General features: G+C 71.0%; 4 protein-coding genes across 4 annotated transcripts; 1 reads left to right on the forward strand and 3 right to left on the reverse strand.

The window, feature by feature from the left end:
- Positions 1 to 1,495: 1,495 nt before the first annotated feature.
- CD6 (CD6 molecule) lies at positions 1,496 to 6,281 on the reverse strand. Its single transcript, XM_072863995.1, is given in 14 exon segments — positions 1,496 to 1,678; positions 1,681 to 1,835; positions 1,909 to 2,073; positions 2,701 to 2,895; positions 3,018 to 3,098; positions 3,184 to 3,291; positions 3,384 to 3,512; positions 3,674 to 3,814; positions 3,943 to 4,011; positions 4,154 to 4,453; positions 4,569 to 4,877; positions 5,041 to 5,112; positions 5,809 to 5,886; positions 6,206 to 6,281. Coding segments are annotated over 14 exon segments (2,061 nt in total).
- Positions 6,282 to 9,222: 2,941 nt separating this feature from the next.
- On the forward strand, positions 9,223 to 12,097 carry SLC15A3 (solute carrier family 15 member 3). The gene is made up of 8 exons (XM_072863996.1): positions 9,223 to 9,759; positions 10,140 to 10,429; positions 10,505 to 10,664; positions 10,766 to 10,861; positions 10,992 to 11,160; positions 11,239 to 11,397; positions 11,508 to 11,666; positions 11,805 to 12,097. The coding sequence occupies exons 1-8, from the start codon at positions 9,223 to 9,225 to the stop codon at positions 11,960 to 11,962; spliced, it is 1,728 nt and encodes a 575-aa protein (XP_072720097.1). The 3' UTR covers positions 11,963 to 12,097.
- Positions 12,098 to 12,845: 748 nt separating this feature from the next.
- Positions 12,846 to 19,708, reverse strand: TMEM132A (transmembrane protein 132A). Its single transcript, XM_072865107.1, has 11 exons — positions 19,550 to 19,708; positions 18,253 to 18,467; positions 17,913 to 18,179; positions 17,440 to 17,822; positions 17,203 to 17,352; positions 16,311 to 16,503; positions 16,091 to 16,234; positions 15,797 to 15,999; positions 15,206 to 15,482; positions 14,650 to 14,841; positions 12,846 to 14,566 (listed from the first exon to the last, which is right to left on the reverse strand). The coding sequence occupies exons 1-11, from the start codon at positions 19,632 to 19,634 to the stop codon at positions 13,445 to 13,447; spliced, it is 3,231 nt and encodes a 1,076-aa protein (XP_072721208.1). The 5' UTR covers positions 19,635 to 19,708; the 3' UTR covers positions 12,846 to 13,444.
- A 1,011-nt stretch (positions 19,709 to 20,719) lies between these two features.
- TMEM109 (transmembrane protein 109) lies at positions 20,720 to 23,147 on the reverse strand. The gene is made up of 4 exons (XM_072865124.1): positions 23,037 to 23,147; positions 22,122 to 22,362; positions 21,874 to 21,976; positions 20,720 to 21,762 (listed from the first exon to the last, which is right to left on the reverse strand). The coding sequence occupies exons 2-4, from the start codon at positions 22,332 to 22,334 to the stop codon at positions 21,392 to 21,394; spliced, it is 687 nt and encodes a 228-aa protein (XP_072721225.1). The 5' UTR covers positions 22,335 to 22,362; positions 23,037 to 23,147; the 3' UTR covers positions 20,720 to 21,391.
- Positions 23,148 to 23,257: the final 110 nt, after the last annotated feature.

A 23,257-nucleotide genomic window follows, 5' to 3' on the forward strand; every position in this document is an offset into this window, starting at 1 on the left:
TGGAGGTGACGCGTGGACCCTTTGCCTTGTGCCTTAACGGCAACGGGGTTATCTCCCCCCGGGGCATCGGTACCCCCCGGGGCATCATCGGCATCCCCCAGGTCGCTGCCTGGCCATGCCGCAGTCCCTGCGGTCCCAACAGCCGCCCTTGCACAGGTTTCGTCGTCTCCTCCCCAGCCTCGCCGCCCTGGCACGAGGAGCCGCGAGCGTGGCTGGGGGCACCCCCTGTGCCCACCCTTGCACCCGCCCCTGTCCCCGCTCTGCTCGCAGCACCCGTCTCCTTGCTCTCGCCTCGCTCCTCTCCCCTTTGTCTGGGGCTTTGTTGCTATTTTGGTGCTTCCTCCGTTGTTGCGGCGTGGCCCCTTTGTTCGGGGCCGCCAGAGCCTCTCGCCTCGGTAAACAGCTGAAGGATGTGGCGGGGGGCAAATTTTCCACGGGGGCAGGTCTGAACCCCAACCTCCGCTGAGGCTCCTCCACCCGGGGAGATGGAAACCCGCCGGCGGGCGCCGGGGCGCGAGATGTGCCGCGGGGTTTGGCTCGCTGGCGGAAAGAGCCATGCGGGGCGCAGGGAAGCCCCCCGGGGCAGGGGGATGGAGGGGTCCCAGCCCCAGGGGTGACGGCTGGGTGCTGTGCCGGGCTCAGCCGGGTGCAGCCCCCAAGCCCACCGGTGTCCCCTGTCCCCAGGCTGCGCCTGGCACAGGGTGACGCTGCTTCGCTCGGGCATCCTGCTGGAGCTCGGGCGGACCGTGGGATACCCCAGCTTTCAGGCCGGCACAGGAGATGCTGGAGGGGGTTATCCCTCCCTCGGGGGCCCTACCCCACTCCCTGAGTTCTGGGCGAGGGACAAATCCACCCTGGGCTGGAAGCTGGCTGCGTCCCACTTCCCGGCTTGGTATCTGCCCCGCAGCCCCAGGCTGGGGTGAGAAGGGTCCGGGACCCCCCGGCACCTCCATACAGCACCGTGCCTTCCCTGCCAGCAGCCCTTGAGCCCCCCCGGCCAGGGTTTGCGGGCACGGGGGCCAGTGTGGCCCCAGGATAGGGAGGACGGTGGCCCAGCAGCACGCGGGGAAGCTCAGGGGGGGACCTCCGTATCCATCGCTGCGTTGCCACGGAGTGCCGGGGATGGCTGTGGGTCACCGCCACCCCACGTCCCCACCACCCGCCTCCCTGGGGACTGATTGCCACCCCCAAGTGCTGTGGGGCTGGATCAGGCCCTGCCTCCCCTCTCCCTGCTGCCGTGGGCTGGGGACGGGACGTCCGGCTGCTCCCACCCTGCCCAGCTCACGCAGGTCCCTGCCAGCAACCGGGACCTGCGGCCAGCACGGGCGATGCTACTCACCGTGGCTGTGACCAGCCTGGCAGGGGGCTGCAGGAAGGGACATCTTTGGGTCACTTATCCTTTGATGCCTCGTGGGCAACTGGGAGCGCCTGGTGACCCCACAGGGGCTGGCCACCCCTATGGCCGAGGGACACAGCGACCCGCTGGGAAAAGCTTTTAATCGCAGCGTGCAGCCCGGCACAGCTCGCCTGCGCCGAGCATCCCCTGGGTGCTGCCGGGACTGGTGCCCGTGCCTTGGCGTGGAGGAGGTGGCTGGAGAAGTCCGGAGGAGACGTCGGCAGGGACGGCGAGTCCTCGGCTGCACGCCGTGCCGGGTCCCCCCCGCCGTGCCCCTCTGTCGATGGCGGTCGGGCAGCCTCAGTAGGCAGAGCTCTGGATGTCATCGTAGTCGCTGTCCTCAGAGGAGTCGGGGTCCTGCGTGTGTCCCCCCGAGGGACACGACGGAGCCGGCCAGCCTGCAAGGGAGAGCCCGTCAGGCAGAGCGGGGCAGGGAGCGGGAGGAGGATGCTGGCAGGGGCAGAGGAGCCCTGCACCCCCCACACCACCCCGCTCCTGTGCGGGGTCCTCACCGGGGTGCGGGGATGGGTCCCCGGGTGGCTCGGCGCCCTGCACGTTCTCGTACCACTCCCCCGAGGAGGTGCTGGAGCTGTCGGCGGGATCGGGGTCTGCTGGAGACACAGGTACCCAGGGGTGGGAGAGCTCTGGGGCGGGCACATGGGGCATTGCTGGGGGAGCTGGGGGAAACAGGGTCTTTTATTGGCACCTTCCATCCCTGCTCCTCTCCCCGGGGCTGTCCCCATCCCTGCTCCCATCCCTGGGGTCCCTCCACCCCCATTCCCCTCCCCAGGGCTGTCCCCATCCCTGCTCCCATCCCTGGAGTCCCTCCACCCCCATTCCCCTCCCCAGGGCTGTCCCCATCCCTGCTCCCATCCCTGGGGTCCCTCCACCCCCATTCCCCTCCCCGGGGCTGTCCCCATCCCTGCTCCCATCCTTGGGGTCCCTCCACCCCATTCCCCTCCCCGGGGCTGTCCCCATCCCTGCTCCCATCCTTGGGGTCCCTCCACCCCCCTTCCCCCCCCCCGGGCTGTCCCCATCCCTTGCTCCTGCTCTTGGGGTCTCCCCATCCCCATTCCCTCCCCGGGGCTGTCCCCATCCCTGCTCCCATCTCTGGGGTCTCTCCATCCCTGTTCCCCCCTCGGGTTCTCTCCATCCCTGCTCCCATCCTTGGGGTCCCCCACCCCCATTCCCCTCCCCAGGGCTGTCCCCATCCCTGCTCCCATCCTTGGGGTCCCCCCACCCCCATTCCCCTCCCCAGGGCTGTCCCCATCCCTGGGACCACGCAGCCCACCAGCGGTACCCACCCGTGCCAGGGGAGTCGGAGTAGCCGTGGGTGGCGGGTGCTGCGTGCTGGTGTGTGCCGGGGGCGGGGGGCGGGGGGCAGACCCAGGCGTGCGGGGGGGCTGCGCTGTCATTGCAGTAGGGCTCGGTGGAGGAGGAGGAGGAGGTTGAGGAGCTGCTCGCCCTGCCACGGGACGGGGGGTCCAGCCTGGCCGGCACTGCAGGGCCCAGGGTTCACATCAGTCCCCAGGCTGCAGGGCGGCCCCTTGCCCACCCGCAGGCAGGACGGGCAGGCAGCCAGCGCCGCAGGACAGAGGGACGGGCACCCCTTGTGTCGTACCCTCGGCGGGTAGTGGCTCCGTTCCATCCTGGCTGGGTATCAGCGCGAGAAGTGGTTCCCCGGGCTGCCGGCGCAGCGAGTCTGCAGGGAGGGGACATCAGCAGGGACACCCTCGGGCACCCCGGGGCAGGGTGGCGGGGGTCCCGGGGTCCCGTGGGCTGCTCACTGTAGAAGGTGGAGAGGGCCACAGGCGGCTTGCTGCTGAAGTCGTAGTGTTCGTAGTCGGAGTCGGAATCGGAGGTCTTGGCAGCGGGGAGGGCTGTGAGCGGCGGGTCTGGGGGACGAGACGGGGACGTGGCAGCCATCGCCAGCCGGGACCTCCTGCCCCACAGCCCCCAGGGTGGGCCACTGACCTGCCAGACCTACCTGGTCCTTTGGGAAGGTTGGTGGGCATCTCCCTGTAGTCGTTGGAGGTCCCGGAGGGCACGCTGGGGCTCTGGGCGCTGTGGGTCACCAGGACCGGTCCGGCTAGCCCGAGGGAGGACATGGTGTGAGCTGTGGGGACAAGGGGGGGTGCGTCCGCTCAGCTGCTCCACGGCACAGTCAGCCCCGCTCCCGCGGCTGAGCTGAGCCTAGGAAGTCGGTGGCCCTGGCTGGGCTAGCAGGGTTACTCCCTCCATGGCCAGAGCCTGCCGTGCCCCGTGGGTGCTCCTTACCGCTCATCTTCCTCACCCTCAGCAGGGCGGCGGTGAAGGCCAGCACGGTGAGCAGGAGCAGTGCTGCCAGCACCAGGCAGAGGATGAAGAGGGGCATGTGCAGAGGGGACGGGACCCCCGCAGCCGAGGAGCCCACCTCAGCTGAAACAGAGAACAGACGCAGCTCGTGACACCGGGGACGTCCTCCCTCCAGGTAAGGGGGGGGAGTTGGGTGCTCCCCGCAGCCCTCCCAGACCCAGGTCGTGGCTGAAGCTCTGCAGGACGCTCACCGCTCAGGAGCGTGACGTTGCTCGATGTCACCGTGGCCATCGGGGTTGGCGTCTGCAAGCCCTGGGAGCCTGGCAGGAGGGAGACAGGGACGGGGGGGGGGGCGGGGGCAGAAGAAGCCGGGTTGCAGCTCATCTGCAGGGGACCCCCATGGCCGCAAGCAGCCGGTCAGCCCCCCCACACCCGCGGGGCCAGGCGGGGGGGGTCCCGTACCGTTGCAGACCACGCCGGCCGCCCGGGACTGATGGCAGGGAGCCGATTTATTGTAGGTCCACCGGCAATGGGCCAGCGACGGCTCCTGGTTCTCGCACTGGTAGAGCATCCTGCCGGGCAGCGTGTGGCCGAAGGAGAGCTGCCGGAGGGGCTTCCCGCAGCCCAGCGTGTGGCACAGCACGCTCGCCTCCACCTCGTACCACGTGCTGTCGCACACCGTGCTCCACGTGCCGCGAAAAAAGACCTCGACCCGGCCGGCGCAGCCATCCTGGCCCCCGGAGAGCCGCCACTCCTGGTGCTCTGCAGGCAGAGAGCGGAGCTGGGGATGCGCTGCCTGCACCCTGCCCGATTCCTCTGCCCACCGCAGCCCGAACCCTGCTCGACGTCCGCTGGACCCAGCACGTGCCCGACTCACCCGAGCATACCACGCCGGCATCTTCCTTGTGGCTGCAGTCGTGCTCCAGCGCGGCCGGGCAGTCCCAGAGGTTCTCCTCGTGCCCCTCGCAGCCCACCTCGTCCCGGAGGATGGGTCCGCGGCCCCGGCCAAAAGCGGCGCTGCCGTGGACGTGCACGGCCCAGCCGCACCGCAGCTGCCGGCACACGACGTTGGCGTCGGCCAGGTCCCAGGCGTCGTCGCACACCGTGCCCCAGGCATCGGCTTGCTCTATCTCCACCCGGCCCTCGCACGGGCTGCGGCCGCCGGCCAGCCGCAGCGCTCTGGGACCTGGGCAAGACGGAGGGGAAGAGGGTAGGGGTGGCCCTGGCGCTGTCCCCCCCGTGCCACTGGCAGCTCCGTGCGGCGGCAGCAGCAGCGGGATGGGATGCCACCGCCCCCAGGCTCCCTCCTCCCCACCGAAATGTGGGTGCGAGGAAATGTGGGTGCTCACCTGGTGCCACCGAGGTGTTTCCAGCCGCGCTGCCCGCCGGCGTGCTGGGAGGTCCCGACGGCTCTGCGGGGGCTGCGAGGAGGAAGGGGCAGAGGGTATGAGGGGCTGAGCCCGCCGGGACCCCCCATCGCCCTGCCCGGGGCTGGACGGCCCCTCTGAGCACGGCGGGAGGTGGCACAGTGGGAGGACGGGGCTGCCGGCTGCAGGACAGACGGATGTGCCGCCAGACAGACACACACCCAGAGCCCCGCTGAGAGCTGGCAGCTGCCAAGGCGAAAGCAGGAGCGAGGTCAGTGTGTATCGGGGGGCCAATCCCCCCTTTTTTGGCTCAGCCCCGGCTCTCCTGGCAAGGCGCGGGGACGCGGCGAGGAGCAGACGGCTCGGCTGCCGCCGGCCATGCCGGCTGCTGGGCGCTCGGTGGCCCACAGATGGCAAACCAGAGGGACGCGGCTCTGCTGCCACCCCGGCACGCAGCCGTCGGGAGGGCGGGGGGCGGATGGGGAGGGCGCAGGCATGTGCACCCCGGCCTCCCGAAAAGGGATGCTGCTGTGGGAGAAGGATGGCCAAAATGGCATCCCCAGGCTGCCACAAAATGGGTGGCACCATGTGGAGTCCCCTCGAGCCCTGGCCACAGCTCTCTTGCACCCCTAAAAGTCAATCCCTGTGATTGAAGGTGCCCCGGGGCCAAATCCTGGCACGGGCTCTGCTCACAGGACGGGGGAGGAAGAGCCTGGCCCTAAATATGGCGATATTGGGACCACGACTCACCGGTGGGAAAGCCGAAGCGTGGAGTGTCATCACGCGCCCGGGCTGCCGCCGACACTGCCGCCTCCCGGCTTGCCGCCCCTGCCAACAGAGAGGGTCTGCCTGTACCTGCTGCCTGTACCTGCTGCCTGTACCTGCTGCCTGTACCTGCTGCCTGTACCTGCCCGCACCCCCAGTGTGGCCGTCGGTGCCGCAGGTGAGCGGATGCTGCTGCCACCGTGGTCTCATTTCAGGTTGTTCCCTCTCCCCGAGCACCCCAAGGGCACGGCATTTCAGGCACAGGGCTCGATCCCGTCCTCCCCGTCCCCTCTCTCCCGTCCCTTTGCCACGACACGCGTCAGCAGCCTGCCGCGGCCGAGCCGCTCGCTGGGCTCCCACGGTTATTGCTGGAAAAATTCGCCATTCGTCTCCTCCAAGGCGAAGGATTCGTCCCCACGGGCGAGGCGAGGTGCGTTCGCCGTCATCGCCACCGACATCGCGGCTTTCTCTGTATCCCGACCGCACCGGCGCGCGATAATGCGATTATTGCGCTAACGATTTCTGACCAAAAAAGGGCGCTTTTTGCAACCGCTACGTCAGCCCGCCATGCTGATGGAGCCCGCTCCCGCCTTCGCTCAGCGATCGCTGCGAGAGGCGTCTATAGTTATTTGGCGGGGCTGGTGGGGTGCGTTGGGTGGGCGTCCTGGGGGAGCCGGTGGGCTCCATCGGAAACGTTATCCATCCTTAGCGTTAAAAATATGAAAAGATTAAAAATATTAAAAGAAAAGGTAAGGGAGGAGCGCGGGAGAGGGGGACGTGGTGGGGGGAGAGCTGCTCCGCGGGGTCCCGGTGTCGGGCAGCGCTGTGCCTCGAGCCTGCAGGCAGGGCGCAGGCAGACAGCGGCGTGTCGGCGGCGGTGCAGGAAGGAGCTGTTAGCGGAAACGAGGGCGATGGCGACCGTTCCCCAATTGAGCAGAGGCGTCAAGGCTGCTTCTGGCAGCCATTTCAGGTGTGAAAACACCCTAAACCCTGCCGGGCCGGGGGAAGCAGGTAGCATCGTCCCCAAAAACCGTCCCAGGGTGATGCTGGTGACACGAGCGTGGGTGGGTTTTGGCCTGTGCCTGCCAAAACCAGGAGAGCATCGCCCTGTCCCCGCGGGGCCAGGGGTGGGAGCGGGCAGGTGGGACCGCTCGGAGAGGCATTTTAGGGTGCCCAGAGTCACCAGCCCCCAAGCAGGGCCGCCCTTCCCTCGCTCCCAGCAAAAGGCACGTCGAGCAGCGGCGGAGGTCGGACCGGCCGTGCCCGAGCGCCTCGGGAAGGAGAAGAGCTCCATTTTCGCAGAGCATCCTCGCTCGGCGCCGAATCACCGCCGGTAACATCCGTGTGCGCGCACCGACACCCCCTGCCCCAGCAGGACCCAGCCGGGGAGGCAGTGGGTACCCGGCTCCGAAATCGGCAGAGCCATCGCCGCGGGGGCCCAGCACACAGAGAGGGACGGGAAGGGAGAGGGTGGGGACGTTGACGTACCTTGTCTGGGTGCCGCGGCGGAGAAAGCCACCAAGAGCAGGCAGAGCCCCTCCATCCCGCTCAGTGGCTGTGGGGCAGCCCCATGGCAGCTGGGGAGCTGGGGGTCGTCGTCCCGTCCTCCCGCCGCCTCTCTCAGCGGCTCGGGGACATGGTTCGGACGCGGCCTCACGCGCTGCCTGCCGCTCTCTGCTCCCGGCTTGCGGTCGAGGGCTGCAGGAAGCCAGCTCAGCGCCGTGGGGCGGAGGAGCACGATGGGGTGGCTCTAGCCTGCACGCTCGCGGGGGGGAAGTGGGGGGTCGGGCGGAGGTGGGCTCCGCTCGGGGACCACGCCGCACGCCTGCGGCGTCCCTCGGGGTCACGGGAGCCAGGGGGACCCGGCGGTCCCACCCCAGGTCACGCTCAGCCCCCGGGGGACGTGGATCTTGCGGGAGCCGCGATTTGCAGCTCTTGGGGGGCCGTCGTGGCACGGGCTTGGGGACGGCATCGCCGGTGCCACGGTGGGGCTCAGGCTCCCCCGAGCTCTGGGACCTCCATGGGGTGACGGAGCAGAGCGTGGGGCTCCCTCCTTCTCCCCCATTTTCTGGGACTGAGGGGGATGCTTGCGAGGCCCCGGGCAGGCGTGACATGGCCGGCGCCTTTCGGTGCTGCCTGCTGGAGGGTCCTTCGCACCCTGCTTCACCCCGTGGCACGAGAGACCTGCCGCAGAGGACAACCCATGGTGACCGAGAAGACGTGCCACCCAGCTCCCCGGCCCCTCTGCCTGCCGAGCCCTGGCCGGGAGGGACGTCGGCCGGGAGGGATGTCGGCGGCAGGTAGGTGGATGTTACGAACAAGCTGGGCTGTGCTGGGTTCCCCCCCCCGAGCCGAAAACCCGGATTCAAGGCTCTCTTCCCTTGCCTAGCTGCCGGTCACCGCAGAACCCATCAAACCCCCTCGTCCCCAAAAGCTCGTCCCTCTGCCTGCTGGCCGGGGGCCGCGGGGATGCCGGGAGCCATGGCTGCGGGCTGGGGAGCCCCGCTTTGGGCTCTTCCCCTGCCCCGGGGAGCCCGGAGGGGCTTGTTTGGGCAGGAGAGCGTGTGAGGGCACGGAGGAGCTGGAGGATGCTGTAAGGGGCTGGGAACTTGTGTGGTCCGGGTAGGAGTTTGGGGGTGCGGGGGGCTGGGAAGGTGCGTGCCTGTTGTCTCTCACCCCTGAGCTTCCTGCCTTTCTCAGCTATTAATTCTTTTTTTTTTTTTTTTAAACTTACGGAAACTTAAAAGCTTTCGCGCTGCCTGTCTTGCTGCTGAGCCCGGTGGAAAATACCAGAGTGCGAGAGGCAAACAGGCACACACGGCCCCCACCCCCTCCAGCCCCATTTCCTTAGGAAATCAGACTGCAAAATAAACCCCTGTGCACTCAGGGGCCAGGGATTTGGGGTGTGCGTGCCGGGCCGGAGCTGGCATGGCAGCCCTGAGCCGGGCTCAGCCTGGCTTGGCACCGGCCCCGGGAGGCTCCGGTGGGTGCTGGTGGGTGCGCAACGTCCCCCGGCGCAGGCAGGGCTCCGATACCCCCACAGCAGGGATACCCCAGCCTCAGCGAGGGGTTCTGGTGCCGGCAGAGCTGTGCTGGGGGGGGGGGCGAGAAACCCCCTCCCGAGGTGGGGGGACACAGGGGAAAGCCCCCAGGAAGGAGAAGCCGCGCTGGCTGACGGGGATTTTTCGCTCCTGAGCCGTCATATGATGTGTCTGTTTAGCAGGAATGGGGAACTGGGAGTCGGGGAGGGACGGGAGCTGAGGACACCCACCCGGAGAGGGGCCGAGGGGGACGGAGAAGGGGCCGCGACAGGACGGGGACCCCCGGCTGCGTTTCCCGCTCGGGGCGGTGAAGGGCAGCGGAGCCAACGCCGAGAGCCGCGGCGCGCCGGGGCAGGGCATGGCCGGGACAGGGGACGGCGGGGAGCGGAGCCCCTTGCTGGGGGGGACACCCCTCAAGCGGCGCGGGGCGGCGTGCGTGGCCGTGCTGGCGGTGGAGGGGCTGGAGCGGGCGGCTTTCTTCGGCATCGTGGCCAACCTGGTTCTCTACCTCAGCAGCAGCACCTTTGGCTGGGGGGGCACCCAGGCGTCCCGCGCCTGCTTGTTCTTCCTGGGGGCTTCCTACCTCCTCTCGCCCGTCGGCGGCTGGCTGGCCGACGTCTACCTGGGCCGCTACGGCGCGGTGGCCCTCAGCTTCTTGCTGTACCTGCTGGCGGCGTGCCTGCTGCCCGTCACCGCGTCGCTGGACGGGCGCCTTTCGGTGTGCGGGCAGCTGCCCGCCGATACCATCCGAAACTGCTCTTGGCACCGTGGTGGGACGTGCGGGGGGCAGCCCCCTGAGCAGTACTGTGCCCCCACCGTCTACAGCAGCCTCCTGCTCTTGGCGCTGGGCGTCAGCTCCGTCAGAGCCAACCTCACCCCTTTCGGCGCTGACCAGGTGAGCGCGGCATCCTTCTCCTTCTGCCCCTTCCCAACCGGCTCCTCCCGGCCGGGTGCTCGCCCCGCACCGGGCTGCCGTGGACTTATGGGTCTCCCTTCCCCTTCTGCCAAGCCAAAGGGGGGGTACAGTCTCCCACGGGGTGGAGGAGATGTGGTTGCACCCCATAGATCACCTCCAAACCCTTTGAGACCCTTGGGACGTCCTTGCTGGGGGAAGGAGGGAGGGAAGCCAGGAGGTGAGGGGTGGGATGGGGGCATGGGGGGATGCCGGAGGGTGGGGGGACAGGGGACGAAGCAGAACCCCTACGTTCAGGGCTGAGGTTCTGCACTGCCGGGGGCTGAGAGCCGACCCCGGGGCCCGTCCCTCCGCGCCGGCAGGTGAGGGACCAGGGCGGTGATGCCACACGACGCTTCTTCAACTGGTTCTACTGGAGCATCAACATCGGGGCCGTCTTCTCCCTGCTGGTGGTGGCCTTTGTCCAGCAGAACATCAGCTTTCTGGCCGGTTACCTCATCCCCGTCGCCTGTCTGGCTTTGGCCCTCCTCATCTTCCTCCTGGCCACCCCCACCTTCATCACCAAGCCCCCCACGGGCAGCCAGGTCTCTGCCATGATCAAGCTGGCCCTGCAGAGCTGCGGCTGCGGCTGGCTGGGTGGCACTGGGGACAGGTGAGAAGGGTGGGGGGGCTGCGGGGGGCTGCGCCCTCCCAGCCCTGGCCTTTCCCATGCTGTCCCTCTCCCCAGGCTGAGCGCTCGCCCGTGGGAGGCTGGGGACCCTCTCCCCAACAGCGAAGCCCAGCCCGGAGCCCCTTCGCCCCAGGAGGACCTTGCCAACTTCCAGGTGCTGGCCCGGATCCTGCCCGTGATGCTCACCTTCATCCCTTACTGGATGGTCTACTTCCAGGTGAGGTGCGGGGTGGGCTCTGCTCCGGGCAGGGAACCTTCTGTGGTGGCAGGTCCGTCCGGGAGCTGAGCCCGTGGAGCCACCGCCCTGCCGCCTTTCAGATGCAGTCGACGTATTACCTGCAAGGTCTGCACCTCCACATCCCCAGCATCTTCCAGCACGGCCAGGTCGATGCCAGCACCCTCCAGGGCTACACGGTGAGGGACGGGGCCAGCAGCTCTGTGGACCTGATGAGCGAGGGCTGGGGTGGGAGCCGGGGCATCCCAGGAGATGCCGAGCTCCGTGCCGCAGGCGAGGACCGGGGCTTGACCTGCCTCTGCCCCGCAGTTCCCGGACGCCTGGCTGCTCCTGGCCAACGTGGTGGTCTTGCTGGTCTTGGTGCCCCTGAAGGACCACGTCATCGACCCCTTCCTAGCCAGGCGGAGGCTGCTGCCCTCAGCGCTCAAGCGGATGGCCCTGGGCATGTTCTTCGGCCTCGCCTCCGTCCTCGCAGCAGGTAGGAGCCGGGCTGGGGTGGGATGCTGCCACGGGCAAGGGCTCGGTAGATGCTCAGCCCCCTGCCCGCATCCCGCAGGCATCCTGGAGCGGGAACGGCTGCGGTACGTGCGCCGCAACCAGACGGTGCCACAGCTCATCGGCAAGGACCGCTACCTGGCCGCCACGCTGCCCATCTGGTGGCAGGTCCCCCAGTACCTGCTCATCGGCATCAGCGAGCTCTTTGCCAGCATCCCCGGTGAGCAGCCCCGGGGCATCCACCGCAGCCCCCCACGGCGGCGGGGGGGTTTGTTGGAGGAACCCTGAAGGGTTCCAGCCTTTCCCCACGTTCTCGCCGCTTTCTCGCAGGCTTGGAGTTCGCCTACGCCGAGGCCCCCAAGTCCATGAAAGGAGCCATCATGGGTCTTTTCTTCTTCATCTCCGGGGTGGGCTCGCTGCTGGGGTCGGGGCTGCTGACCCTCCTCTCGTTGCCCACCCACGGGTGGATGCGCTGCCCGGAGGACTACGGTAAGCGCTGGCATGGGGACACGGGTGTCACCTCCTGCTTGGGGTGCCTTTGTGGCCAGCGGGGATGGGGTGTGGGACATTGGGGTGGCCTGAGGGCCCCCCCCGCCCCCCCGGCTCTGACCACCCTCCCACTGGCAGGGGGCATCAATAGCTGCCGCATGGATAACTATTTCTTCCTGCTGGCGGGGATCCAGTCGGTCACCTGCCTGCTCTTCGCCTGGATCTCCCGGAGCTACCGGAGCCGGCCACCACGGCTGGGTGCCCCCCACCTCTGCACGGGGCCGGAGGAGAACTGACGTGGTGGCACGGGGAGTGACGGGGCATCACCCCCCTTCCCTGGGGACAGGGATGCTGGTCCCCGTGCCAGCAGGGCAGGGGAGACAGAAGCCTGGGCAGCGAGAGCGGTCACCCCATCTCTGTGACGCTGTGGGTTTTTGGGGAGCTGGGGGGATGGCTTGAGCCCCGGTGTGGGGCATAGGGAGGGGAAGGTTGGGTGGGTGCCAGCCCAGCGTGGGGAGCCTGCAGGGAGCAGGGTGACGGGGGGGGGTGTCTTCTGCTATCACCCAGGGGTGATTTGGGGGTGTCTTGGGATCACTGGGAGAGATTGGGGGGGCTGGAGGGGTGGAAAGCCCCATGGCATCCCTGAATAAAGGGACCTGCTGGCCCATTGCCTGTGGCTGCCATTGCAGGACCCTTTGCTGGGGCTTGGGGGGATCAGGGACCTGCCATGGGGGGATCAGGGACCTGCCATGGGGGGATCAGGGACCTGCCATGGCGGGGGGGGACACCCAGGACCAGGCAGGGACGAGCTGCTCCCTGGCCCTGGGCGTTGGGGCTGGACGGGCTGAGGAGGAGGAAGGCAGCAGCCCCTTCCCCAGGGCAGGCTCCAAGGTCACCCGGCTGGGCCAGTGCCAGGGCCAGCCCCCGAGCCCTTCCCGTGACCAGCTCCCACGTTCGTCCCCACGTGGAACCAATGTCAAGGGCATGTGCCTGTCCCCATGAGCCCGGCGGGCTCGGCCGTGCCTGGCAGAGCCGGTGCCAGCTGGCGGCACGGCGGCGATGGCCCCGGCACCACACCTCCGTCCTGCCCCATCCCTGCCCAGCGCTGGCAGGATGCGACCCGGTGGCGGGAGCAGACACCACGGGGCGGGGGCTGCTCAGCTTTTTTTTTTTTTTTTTAAATATTTTATTTTTGTAACAACATCAGAATTAAAAATCTTCCATAAATAACAGCCCCTCGCGGCAGCCCCTTCTCGGGGCGTTAACAGGTAGAAAATGCCAGTCGTACAAAACGGATGCATGGCCGGGGTGAAGGTGGGGAAGGACGTGTGCCCCCCTCCTCCCCACGGCGCGGGTGGGGTGGGGTGGGGGGCACGGGACCCTCCCCGGGATCAGACCACAGGACTCATCATCATCATCATCATCACTATGAACACAATGTCGCAATGAGACCCAAAGCAGTAAGGGCACCCCGGCTTCCTCCCCGATGCCACTGAGGTGGGGGGGGCTGCCCTGGACATGGGGGGGCTGCTCTGAGCTGGCTGGAGACACCCCCTCCCCCCCCCCCCTCGCTGTGGGTGTCTGGGGCTGGTCCCTTGGGTGGCCCCGCTGGGGCAGGGCTCAGGCCACCGGGAGGGACGGGCAGCTGGCCCCAGGAGCAGCACAGCCCGCCGGCGGCAGGGGAAGGGGGGACACGGCCCCCCCAGGGTGGCACGGGGAGGGGGTCGGTCCCTTACTGGTTTGCCCGGGGCTGGGGGGCCGGGGGCTGCCCCCCGGGGTCAGGAGCTGCCCCGGATCCTCTCCATGTAGCTCCTGAGCTCCTCGGGGTCCCGCAGCCCCATGTCCTCGCACACCCAGCGGATGTCGTCCTCGCTGGCCACCAGGATGGACTGGACGTTGGGGGTGGGCTGGGGGGGCTCCTCGGGGACCCGGGGAGGGGCGAAGGTGACAAATTCCACCCGCTTCCTCCGGCGGCCCCCCGGCGTACCCCCTTCTTTGCGGGGCAGGGGTGTCGGCGTGCCGGGGGGACCCCCAGCTTCGGAGCCCGGCTCGGGGGCCGGGGGCACCCCGCAGCAGCAGCGCCCGGCGTCGGTGCCCGGCTTGGGGGCCGGGGGCTCGGGCTGCCGGCGGTCCAGCTGCCGGCTCAGCTCCTCCTGGTCGGTGCCCAGCCAGACCCAGTTGTGGGGCTGGGGGGCCGAGGGGGCCGCGCCGGCATCCGGCAGCTCCTTCTGCTGGTACCGCAGGACGAAGAAGATGCAGTTGACGAGGAAGATGAAGATGGCCAGGCAGAAGACGCCCAGCAGGACGTACATGCCGATCTCCAGGTCGGTCACCCGCTCGGGAGCCTTCACCATCTCATCCTCCTCCTCCTCCTCCTCTTCCTCGCCGCCGGCGCGGTTGTGGCCATAGCCTTCCTCCTCCTCCTCCGAGGAAGACCCCAGCCCCTGGAGCTTGGTGGAGGCAGGTCCTACGCCAGCGGGGTCCCTCCGCCGTGGCTCGCTGGCCGCCGTCACCGCCTCCCCCGACATGGCCCCCTCGGCCCGTGGGAAGGGCGAGCTGGGCCGGGGGCGGCCGCCACGGGGCCGGGGGCTACCAGGGGTGGGGGCACGCCGGCCAGTCCCCACCTCAAGCCAAGCGGTGCCAGCGGCCAGAGCGGCCGCCCGGTGCCGGCCCCGGCGGCAGGCGTCCGGGGGGTGCAGGCTGAGCTGCAGCAGAGCCCCCCGCCCCGGCCCCTCCGCCACCACCCACGGGCGGGCAGCGGGGCCACCGGGCGAGCCCCCCACGGTGGCCACGGCGGGGTCCAGCGAGGTCACAGTCAATGCCGTGTCCTGCCAGCCGTACAGCTCCAGCGGGGCCAGCGTGCGGTCGGAGAAGGACAGCCAGACGGACAGCGTCGCCTCCTGCCAGGGACGCCGGCTGGGATGGCACCGGGCGGGGGGAACCGGGCACCCCGAGCATCCAGGATCGCCCCCACCCCTCTCACCTGCTTGGGGACACGCAGGGTGGCCGTCCCCTGGGTGGTGGCGGTGACCACGCCGGGGTGGCCCGGCTCTGCCCGCAGCGTCAGGAAGAGCCCCGACACTACCTGGGCACGCAGCTCCGTCACCGTCACCTTCTCCTCCGACACCACCAGCATCTGCTCCCCCAGGATGGAGTCCGAGAGCGGGGAGCGGACCTGGGGGCACGGGGGGCACCTCGTGAGCCCCCAGACTTCACGGCCTCCGTGCCTCCATCCTCTACCCGCCCTGACCTGGCCCCCCAGCCCCTCTTTTCCCTCTCTCCAGCCCCTGCATCTCGCAGCTCCCTCTGGGACCCCTTCCAGCCCCCCACCTCTCTCCAGCCCCTGCAACCCCCAGCTCCCCTCTGCCTCCAGGACCCTCTCCAGCCCCCCATCTCCCTGCCTCTGCCCCCCAAGACCCCCTCCAGCCACCTATCTCCAGCTCTCCGGCCCCCGCACCTCCCCCAGGACCCCCTGCACCCCCAGGACCCCCTCCACCACCTGCATCCCCCCCCCCCAAAAGACAAGCCCCCAAGCCTACCTCCACGGAGGTGATCCCAGGCTCCCGGCCGACCACCACCGTGCCCCCCTCCAGCGAGGCCACACGGGGGTCCTGCACCCGGGTCTGGCCGGCCACCAGGTGGGTGACATCCAGGAGCCAGTCGGGGCCGGGCAGGTAGGCGAGGTGACGGCCACCATCAAGCGGGTGGGCCACGAAGTGTGCCAGGACCCTCAGCACCGTCCGCTGGTACTGGGGCCGGCAGCCCCGCGCCCGCCGCTCAGCCTCCTCCCCGGGCTCCTCCGCCTCCGCCGGGGCGCTGGGGGTGGCGGGGACACCGGTGTCACCAGCTCTGTGGGGCTCAGTGTGTGCCGCGAGGGGACGTGTCACGAGTGCGTGGGGGCTCAGCGGGGCAGGGGTGCACAGCACCATGGGGCTCAGCGGGGCAGGGACACGTGTCGCGAGTGCCACGGGGCTTGGTGGGGCGGGGATGCGCACCGAAACACCACGGGGCTCAGCGCCATCGCGTGTCACGAGCACAGCGGGGCTCAGCACCCGCTCCCGGCTCCCCCCTCGCCCACCGCCGCGGTGGCAGGGGCCGGTGGCAGGGACCCCCCCGCGCACCGGGCTCACCTCTCGGGGCCACCGGGCAGGCGCCAGCCCCGCACTTGCTCCAGCGCGGTGTCACCCAGCTGGACACGCAGGGGCAGCAGCGGTGCCCAGACGGTGAAGCGCAGCGAGGCGTGCAGGCGTCGGGACCAGAAGTCCACCCGTGCCCCCCGAGCCCCCCGGCTCTCCTTGCCCCCCACGAACACCGTGTCGCAGGCATCCGAGACCTGGGTGGGGGGCACGGAGAGGGACCGGGGGAGCGGGCGGCCCCCGGGCAGGGTGGGGGGACGCCGGGGGGACTCCGGGAGCCCCGCTCACCTGCAGCACCTGCTTGTCGGCCGACTCGCAGCCCGGCGGTTCGGTGAGCTCGGCCACGCCGCCCCCCGCCTCCACCGCCACCAGCTTCACCGGCACGGCACGGGGGACCCCCGTCAGCGGGGCCGTGTTCAAGATCTCCAGCTCCTGCGCGGCAGAGCGGGGCTGAGCACGTGGCCCCACGGGGACGGGGACGGGACGGGACGGGACGGGGGGCACCCACCTGCACCAGGGGGACGAGGGCGCGGACATCCCGCTCTGAGACCTGGATCTCCCACACCAGTTTGTCCTTCTGGGCCTCGGGGTCCTGGCCGGGGTACTCCACCTGCCAGGTGAGGGGCCGCGCCGGCGCCAGCCCCCCCGTCCCGTTCTCCACCGCCAGGTCCAGGTGCAGGAACGCGGCGGAGTCGGCCGCCCTGCGCCATCGCATGGGCGTCGGGGCTGCCCCGTGCCCCCCTGCCCCCCCAACTGGGCCATACTGGGAAGGGAGCGGAGCAACGCGCAGGTCCCCCTGCTCTGACTGGGCCATACTGGGAGGGGAGCGGTGCAAAACACAGGTGCCCCTGCTCCAATTGGGCCATACTGGGATGGGAGCAGTGCAACGCACAGGTCCCCCTGCTCTGACTGGGCCATACTGGGATGGGAGTGGAGCAACACACAGGTGCCCCTGCTCCAACTGGGCTATACTGGGATGGAAGCGGAGCAATGCACAGGTTCCCCTGCTCCAGCGGAACCATACTGGGATGGGAGCAGTGCAACCCACAGGTCCCCCTGGGCCATACTGGGATGGGAGTGGAGCAATGCACAGGTCCCCCTGCTCTGACTGGGCCATACTGGGAAGGGAGCGGCACAAAACACAGGTCCCCCTGCTCCAACTGGGCCATACTGGGACAGGGGTAGCGCAATGTACAGGTAACCCTGCTCTGACTGGGTCATACTGGGATGGGAGCAGTGCAACGCACTGCTGCGAGCGGGTCATGCTGGGACGGAGGCACTGTCATGCACGGGTCCCCTTCGCTCTGACTGGGCACTACTGGGCTGCACTGGTCCCCCACGCAGAAGCCCCCTCCCGTACTGGGGGTCCCCGGGCACCGGGGTGCTGCGCTGCTCCCTACCTCCAGCCGCCGCGGCCATCCCCGCTCCGCCGGCACGTCACCACGGCCGTCGAGTGCTTGGGACCCCGGGTGCGCTCCAGCTGGGCGGTCCAGGCAGCGGGGGACCCAGGGCGGGCGGCCACCACCTGCAGCCCCTTCTTCGCCTTGATCCTGCCGCCGGACCCCCGTCACACAACGTCCACCTCCCGGCACCCACCACCCTTCGCAGGGCTCCCCCGCCCACCCGGGGGGTCTCACCGGAGCGTCAGCTGGTCGGCGGTGAAGTTGTGCCGCAGGGCGAGGGTGGCGGTGAACCGCTGCCCCGGGCGCAGCGTGGCGTCGGGCACCCGCAGCAGCACCTTGTCGTCCAGCCGTACCTCCTGCCGCCGCGCCGGCTCGGCCGCCCGCAGCTCCAGCGTGCCCAAGTACCACGGTGCCTCCCCGGCGCGGCCCCGCTCCCGGCCCCCGGCACGGCCACACTCCCCCGGCCCCACCACGCCGTAGTGCAGCTCGGCCGGCTCGGGGGGCTCGGGGCGCCCGGGGGGCTCGGCCGCTCGGCGACGGCTGCGCGGGGCGGGGGATGCCGGGGAGAACCAGCGCGGGGGGATCTCCAGCTCCACCACGCAGACGCCCAGGGGTGCCTGGAGGGGAAAGCGGGGCTCCGGCTCAGGGGACGGCCGAGCGGCGTGGCCCCCCGCGGGGGGACTCCAGCCCCAGTGGGTGGCACTGACCTGCAGGCGGCACGTCCCACGGGCCACCCGGCCCCGGTGGTGCGCGTGGAGGGTGACGCAGGGCAGCTCCCCCGGGGGGTCCTGCTCCCCGGGGTGGTCCCGCTCCCCGGGGTGGTCCCGCTGCCCAGGCAGCCAGTCGGGACCCCGCAGGTGGAAGAGGACGCGGGCGAAGGGCTCGGCCGGGGACACGGCGCTCTCGAGGGATACGGCGCGGACGGCCCAGGCTGCCGAGCCGTCCCTCCCCGGGGGGCTCTCCGTGGGCACCTCCTGCAAAGAGACAGGGATGGCGGCGGGGAGACGGGCTACCCCAGGGCGGCGGGGACAGCGGGGGCCATTTTACCTGCCGGGTGCTGAAGGGCGGGTAGGTGGCCTGGACGAGGGGCTGCGCGGCGGAGCCGTGCTGCAGCAGCAGGAAGGTCTCGGTGCGGGCATGCAGGGAGGCGTTGGCGGGCAGGTCCTGGTCTGCCCGCTGCAGCCGGTAGTACTCCGGCACGCCGAGCACCTCCAGGTCCGCCGGCAGGTACACGGGCTCAGGGGGATCCCCGTCGCCCCTCGCTGCGAGGACAAGGGGCTGTGTCACCGGCCTCGGGGGTCACGGCGGGAAAGGGCTGCCCCGGGGGGGGCGAGCGGGGGGGGTCTCCGCACCCACCTCTGTGTCTGAGGCCGGAGCTTGGTGCGGCGAGAAAAAAGCCGGCTTTGGCACTGCCGTGGCACCGCACAGTCCCCCCCCGGCCATCCCAGCCCCCTCGGGGACAGGGTCACCCCGCGCCCTCGGAGGTTGGCCCTTGTGTCATGCTGCGCCGTGGCGGTCCCCTTGAGCCCCCCGGGAGCGGGTGCTGGAGGGCGGTGTGACACCCCACTAGTGCCAGGGTCAGCGGTGGGGGGCCAGCACGGTTCTCCCAGGCCTGGCTGCTCCCCCGCTAACGAAGCGGCGCTCGTCAGGCTGCCCCGCTTTGCCAGCGGCGTGGGGTACCCGCTCCCCCCGTGGGGAGAGGGACGGCGCCGGGTCCCGCAGGGTGGGATCCAGGATCAGGGCATCCAGATCACAGGGGATCCCCCTGCGCACGGAACAGATCCCGCCGGGATGCCCGGGCGGGTCTCACCCACGGGCCCGGGGGACAGATCCCACCCGATCCACAGCTCCCCGTGGGCACGGGAGAGGGCAGCTCCCCGGGCAGATCGCGGGGGATCCGGTGAGCGGGGAGAGGTGGGGAGGACCGAGGCAGATCCCGGGCTCCCGTGGGCCGGGGGAAGCGGATCCCCTCGGACTGCAGGGATCCCGTGTGGATGGGGAGATCTCCCCCCCCCGAGATCACAGCAGATCCCACGGTCCTCGGGGGATCCCCTCGGGATCGCGGGGGATCCCATGCGGTGGGGGGAACGGAGGAGGTCCTGCGTGCGCGGGGGAGCGGATCCCCCGGGGATCGCGGGGGATCGTGGGGGGGAGCGGATCCCGGCGATCCCGAACGCGGGGAAGGCAAGTCGCCCCGGATCGCGGGACCCCGGCGGATCCACGCGGGATGGCGGGGATCCCCCGCGATCGGCTGCGGACCCCAGCTCGGGGCTGCCGGCGCTGCCCGCGGCGCTGCCGGTGCCGGTGCCGGTGCCGGTACCGGTGCCGGTGCGGCCGCACTCACCTGAGGCGCAGAGCAGGGCGGCGGCCAGCAGCGCCAGCCGGGTCCCCGGGGCCGGTGCCGGTGCCGGTGCCGGTGCGGGGGCCATGGCCGGGCGGGCTCCGCGGCGCGTCCGTGCAAGCGGCGGCCGCCGCTCCCGTCCCTCCGCCTCCGCGCCCAGACAATGGGGCCGGGGCGGGACCGGCACCGGCGCCGCCTCGTCCCGCCGGGTCCTAAACACCGGCCCTGCCCGCCCTGCGCAGCGCCGAGCACCGCTCCAGCCCCGAGCACCGCTCCAGCCCCATCCCGCTCCCCATCCCCGTCCCCGCTCCCCATCCCTGATCTTCATCCTCGATCCGCATCCCTGCTCCCCAAACCCACCCCTGGTCCCCAGCCCCATCCCTGATCCCCATCCCTGTTCCCCAAACCCGTCCCTGATCCCCATCCCTGTTCCCCAAACCCGTCCCTGATCCCCACCCCTGTTCCCCAAACCCGTCCCTGATTCCCACCCCTGATCCCCAAACCCATCGCTGGTCCCCAGCCCCATCCCTGCTCCCCACCCCTGCTCCCCAAACCCATCCCTGATCCCCATCTCCATCCCTGCTCCCCATCCCTGCTCCCCACCCCTGCTCCCCAAACCCATCCCTGATCCCCATCCCTGCTCCAGGGCACAGCGCGGGGCACAACGGGCCATGCGGAGAGACCCCCCAGCAGGGAGGGAGCCCTCACACCGGCGGGTGTCCATCCGTCCCCGTCCCCCGCTAATCAGGGCGACTGGGGGGCATTGGGAGGGACTGGGGACACTGGAGGGACCGGAGGGCAGACGTGGCCGGGGGCACAGGGCCAGCGGGAGGGAGGCACAGCAGCCGCAGGGCAGCGGGGACGGCTGGAGGGCGATGGGGACACGGAGAAGGGGCCAGATCCTGGCACGGATAAACGCACCCCTCCTCTTCCTCCTCCTCCTCTTCCTCCTCCATGCTCAGCGCCGGCCTCGGCAAACAGAGGGAGAGGGCACCCTCCCCGCGCCCCAGAAATGAGCCACCCGTGCCCCCCACGCCTGCCCACCCCGAGTGGGGCATGGGGGGGGGGGGCAGGCAGCGCTCCAGGGGAGCCCCCACGCTCCCAGCTCGGAGCGGGCAGCCTGCTCACTGCTCCCCGTGCCCCTTCCCCGTGGGGAGAGCAGCGGAGCCAGGCCCGGACTGAAACCACGTTTATTCAGAACCGCATATCAAAACAGTTTAAAAAGCAGCTTAAAACCCAAGGACTGACAGCACGGGGCCCGGCCGCCAGCCCCGAGGGGGGGCTGCGTCCCCCCCTCTGCGAGCAGAGCCCCTCTTTTGGGCTGGGGAGATGGCCGGGGCGGGGAGCGGGGTCCCCCCCTGCGTGCCGAGCTGCTGCCAGAGCCGGCTGGACCGGACGGGCACAACAGGCACCAGGCCGGGATCGGAGCAGGGACCAGGACGCTCTCCTCCCCTCCGTGGTGGGCCTGCATTTGGGGCTGGGGGGGCGCGGGGGGCTGCCAGGGCCACGGGAGGACCCCCACCCCCTCCCCGGGGAAGGCACTCTTGGCTCGCATTGAAGGCACCGTGGTGTGCATGGGCCCCAGCTTTTGGGGCGCTGCGCTGGGGGGCGGGGGGGCCTTCCTCTGTGCGCCCAGCAGGACGGGGGGCTCCCGGGCCGGCGACCACCCCGGGGTGGGGGGCTAACGGCAGCAGGGCCCCCAGGGAGAACCAGGGCAGCGGTGGGGGCGGAGGAAGGGGCGCGGGGGCTCAGCAGGGAGGACACACGCTTGGGGGGACGCGGCCAAGCCGGTGGGGCGCGCCGGGGATGGTGCAGCGGGGCGGGCTGTCCCCCGAGGCGGGGGGCTCACTCCTCCCGGTTACGGGGGCCCCCCCATTTCTGCCGTCGCCGCAGCTCCTCCACCTTCCACTCCAGGCTACGCACGGCGGCGTCCAGCTGGGCGCTGGGGCCGGGGGAGCCCACCAGACGCCCCAGCAGGGCGTAGAGCACCCACAGCCCCAGCAGCATCCCCGCCTGCGCCGTGGGGCTCTGCCGGGAGGCCGCGACGTGGAGGAAGGCACCCAGGAAACAGCAGAGCTTCACCCAGCGCAGCGCGGGCAGCAGCAGCTCCTGCAGCCGCGACAGCAGCCAGCAGCCCACCAGGGCGGCCAGCCCCCACAGCAGCACCCGCTGCACCTCGCCGGGGCTCAGCGCCGCCGTACGCACCAGCGGGGCCCCTGGGAGGGAACGCGGGCGTCACCGGCGGCACAGCACCGGGGCTGGGTGACAACCCTGCTCCCCCCCACCAACGCCGGCTGTTGCTCCCCGGCTTCCCCCCCCCTGCTCACCGCTGACGCCGGAGGCGGCCAGGAGATCCCCCAGGATCCCGCAGAGCGTGGCCAGGGCCGTGGAGATCCCCGAGGACACAACCCAGAGGGTGGCGGCGAGGCTCTGCGGGGAGAGACGGGGTTGGGGACAGCCGTGCCGGGGGGAACCGTGGGGCTGGGGACGCAGCCCCCCTCCCCACGCCCCCCCACGTCCCTGCCCTGCGGGGCAGGAGGGGGCACCGGGGACGGCTCCTCGACCGGGACCTCACCTCCGCCACCAGCCCCAGGGGCTGGGGGCCCACCCAGCCCTCCAGGGCCTCCCAGGCGGCTCGGCCCAGCCACGACAGCGGGTCATCGGCGGCGGCGGCGCGACCCCGAAAGCCGTCCTGGCCGTCCTCCGCCTCGTCCCCCGCCGTCACCCCGAGGAAGGGGACCCACAGCAACGCGGCCAGCAGGGCCCGGCGACCCGCGTCACCCCCCATCTTGGCTCCCGCCTGCGGGCCGGGGTCTCTGTGGGGAGAGGGAGAGCGGGGTGGGAGCCACGCGGGACCCCACCATGCCGGGGCCACCTCCGCCACCCGTAAGCGGCAGCGCCGGCACCGTCCCGGAACCGTCGCCGGGGGACGGAGGCGGCGGGGTCCCCCCCGCTGGCCTTTGGGGTCCCCCGAGTGAGAGGGGAGGGCCGTGGCCCCGCAGTGGGGCCCGGCCGGGGGGCCCGGCTCTCTCTGGGACGGGCCTCAGCGGGATGCGGGGCCTGCCCGGCCCAAGGGCCCGGGCCCGGGTTGGGGGGACCGGCACCCCCTGCCCCGGAGGAGAGAGGGGGGTGCTCCGGGACGGGGCGCAGCCGTTGCTCCCCCCCCGGGCACCCCGGTGTGCACCATCCCGCCCCCCACCCAGCTCACCCCGGTCCCTGGGTGAGCCACTGCCCCCCAGGAGCACCCCATCTCGCTGGGGACCCCCCCTCAGACCCCCAGGGGGGTCACTCCGTCCCCCACTGAACCACCCCTCTCCCCATGACCCCCCATCCCCCACGACACCCCCAACCCCGGGACCCGCCGTCCCCGCCACCCCCACCCCGTCTCTTCCCCCTGGGGCCCCCAAACCCGGGCCCCCACCCCACCTACCCCCACCCCGGGTCCCCCCTCCCGCCTCCCCCGACCCCCTTTTGGCGGGGCAGCGCTCACCGCCGCCGCGCGGGGGCGCTGCGGAGCCGGAGCGCGCGGACAGCCCTACCAGCCGCCCGCCGCCGCGGGGCACGACGGGAGCTGTAGTCCCGAGCCGCCGCGCCCCGTTGCATGCCGGGACCGGGTCGCTATGGCAACGGGCCCCCCCAGCGGTGGGCCCCCCCCGCCGCGGGGCATGCTGGGAGGCGCCGTTCCCCCGGGGGGGGGGGTGCGCTGGCGCG

The sequence above is a fragment of the Ciconia boyciana genome, chromosome 6 (genome assembly GCF_034638445.1).
Source record: "Ciconia boyciana chromosome 6, ASM3463844v1, whole genome shotgun sequence".
Classification (NCBI taxonomy): domain Eukaryota; kingdom Metazoa; phylum Chordata; class Aves; order Ciconiiformes; family Ciconiidae; genus Ciconia; species Ciconia boyciana.

What these genes read in the sequence shown, in the direction of transcription:
- SLC15A3 (XM_072863996.1), top strand. Translation starts at nt 9,223, where the DNA reads ATGGCCGGGACAGGGGACGGCGGGGAGCGGAGCCCCTTGCTGGGGGGG. An exon ending in CCCCTTTCGGCGCTGACCAG is followed by an intron (nt 9,760 to 10,139) that starts GTGAGCGCGGCA and finishes CCGCGCCGGCAG; the next exon opens with GTGAGGGACCAGGGCGGTGA. An exon ending in CGCCTCCGTCCTCGCAGCAG is followed by an intron (nt 11,161 to 11,238) that starts GTAGGAGCCGGG and finishes CGCATCCCGCAG; the next exon opens with GCATCCTGGAGCGGGAACGG.
- TMEM132A (XM_072865107.1), bottom strand. Translation starts at nt 19,634, where the DNA reads ATGGCCCCCGCACCGGCACCGGCACCGGCACCGGCCCCGGGGACCCGG. An exon ending in GATGGCCGCGGCGGCTGGAG is followed by an intron (nt 16,504 to 17,202) that starts GTAGGGAGCAGC and finishes GCGATGGCGCAG; the next exon opens with GGCGGCCGACTCCGCCGCGT. An exon ending in CCCTCGTCCCCCTGGTGCAG is followed by an intron (nt 16,235 to 16,310) that starts GTGGGTGCCCCC and finishes TCTGCCGCGCAG; the next exon opens with GAGCTGGAGATCTTGAACAC.
- TMEM109 (XM_072865124.1), bottom strand. Translation starts at nt 22,334, where the DNA reads ATGGGGGGTGACGCGGGTCGCCGGGCCCTGCTGGCCGCGTTGCTGTGG. An exon ending in CCCTGGGGCTGGTGGCGGAG is followed by an intron (nt 21,977 to 22,121) that starts GTGAGGTCCCGG and finishes CTCTCCCCGCAG; the next exon opens with AGCCTCGCCGCCACCCTCTG. An exon ending in GGCCGCCTCCGGCGTCAGCG is followed by an intron (nt 21,763 to 21,873) that starts GTGAGCAGGGGG and finishes GTTCCCTCCCAG; the next exon opens with GGGCCCCGCTGGTGCGTACG.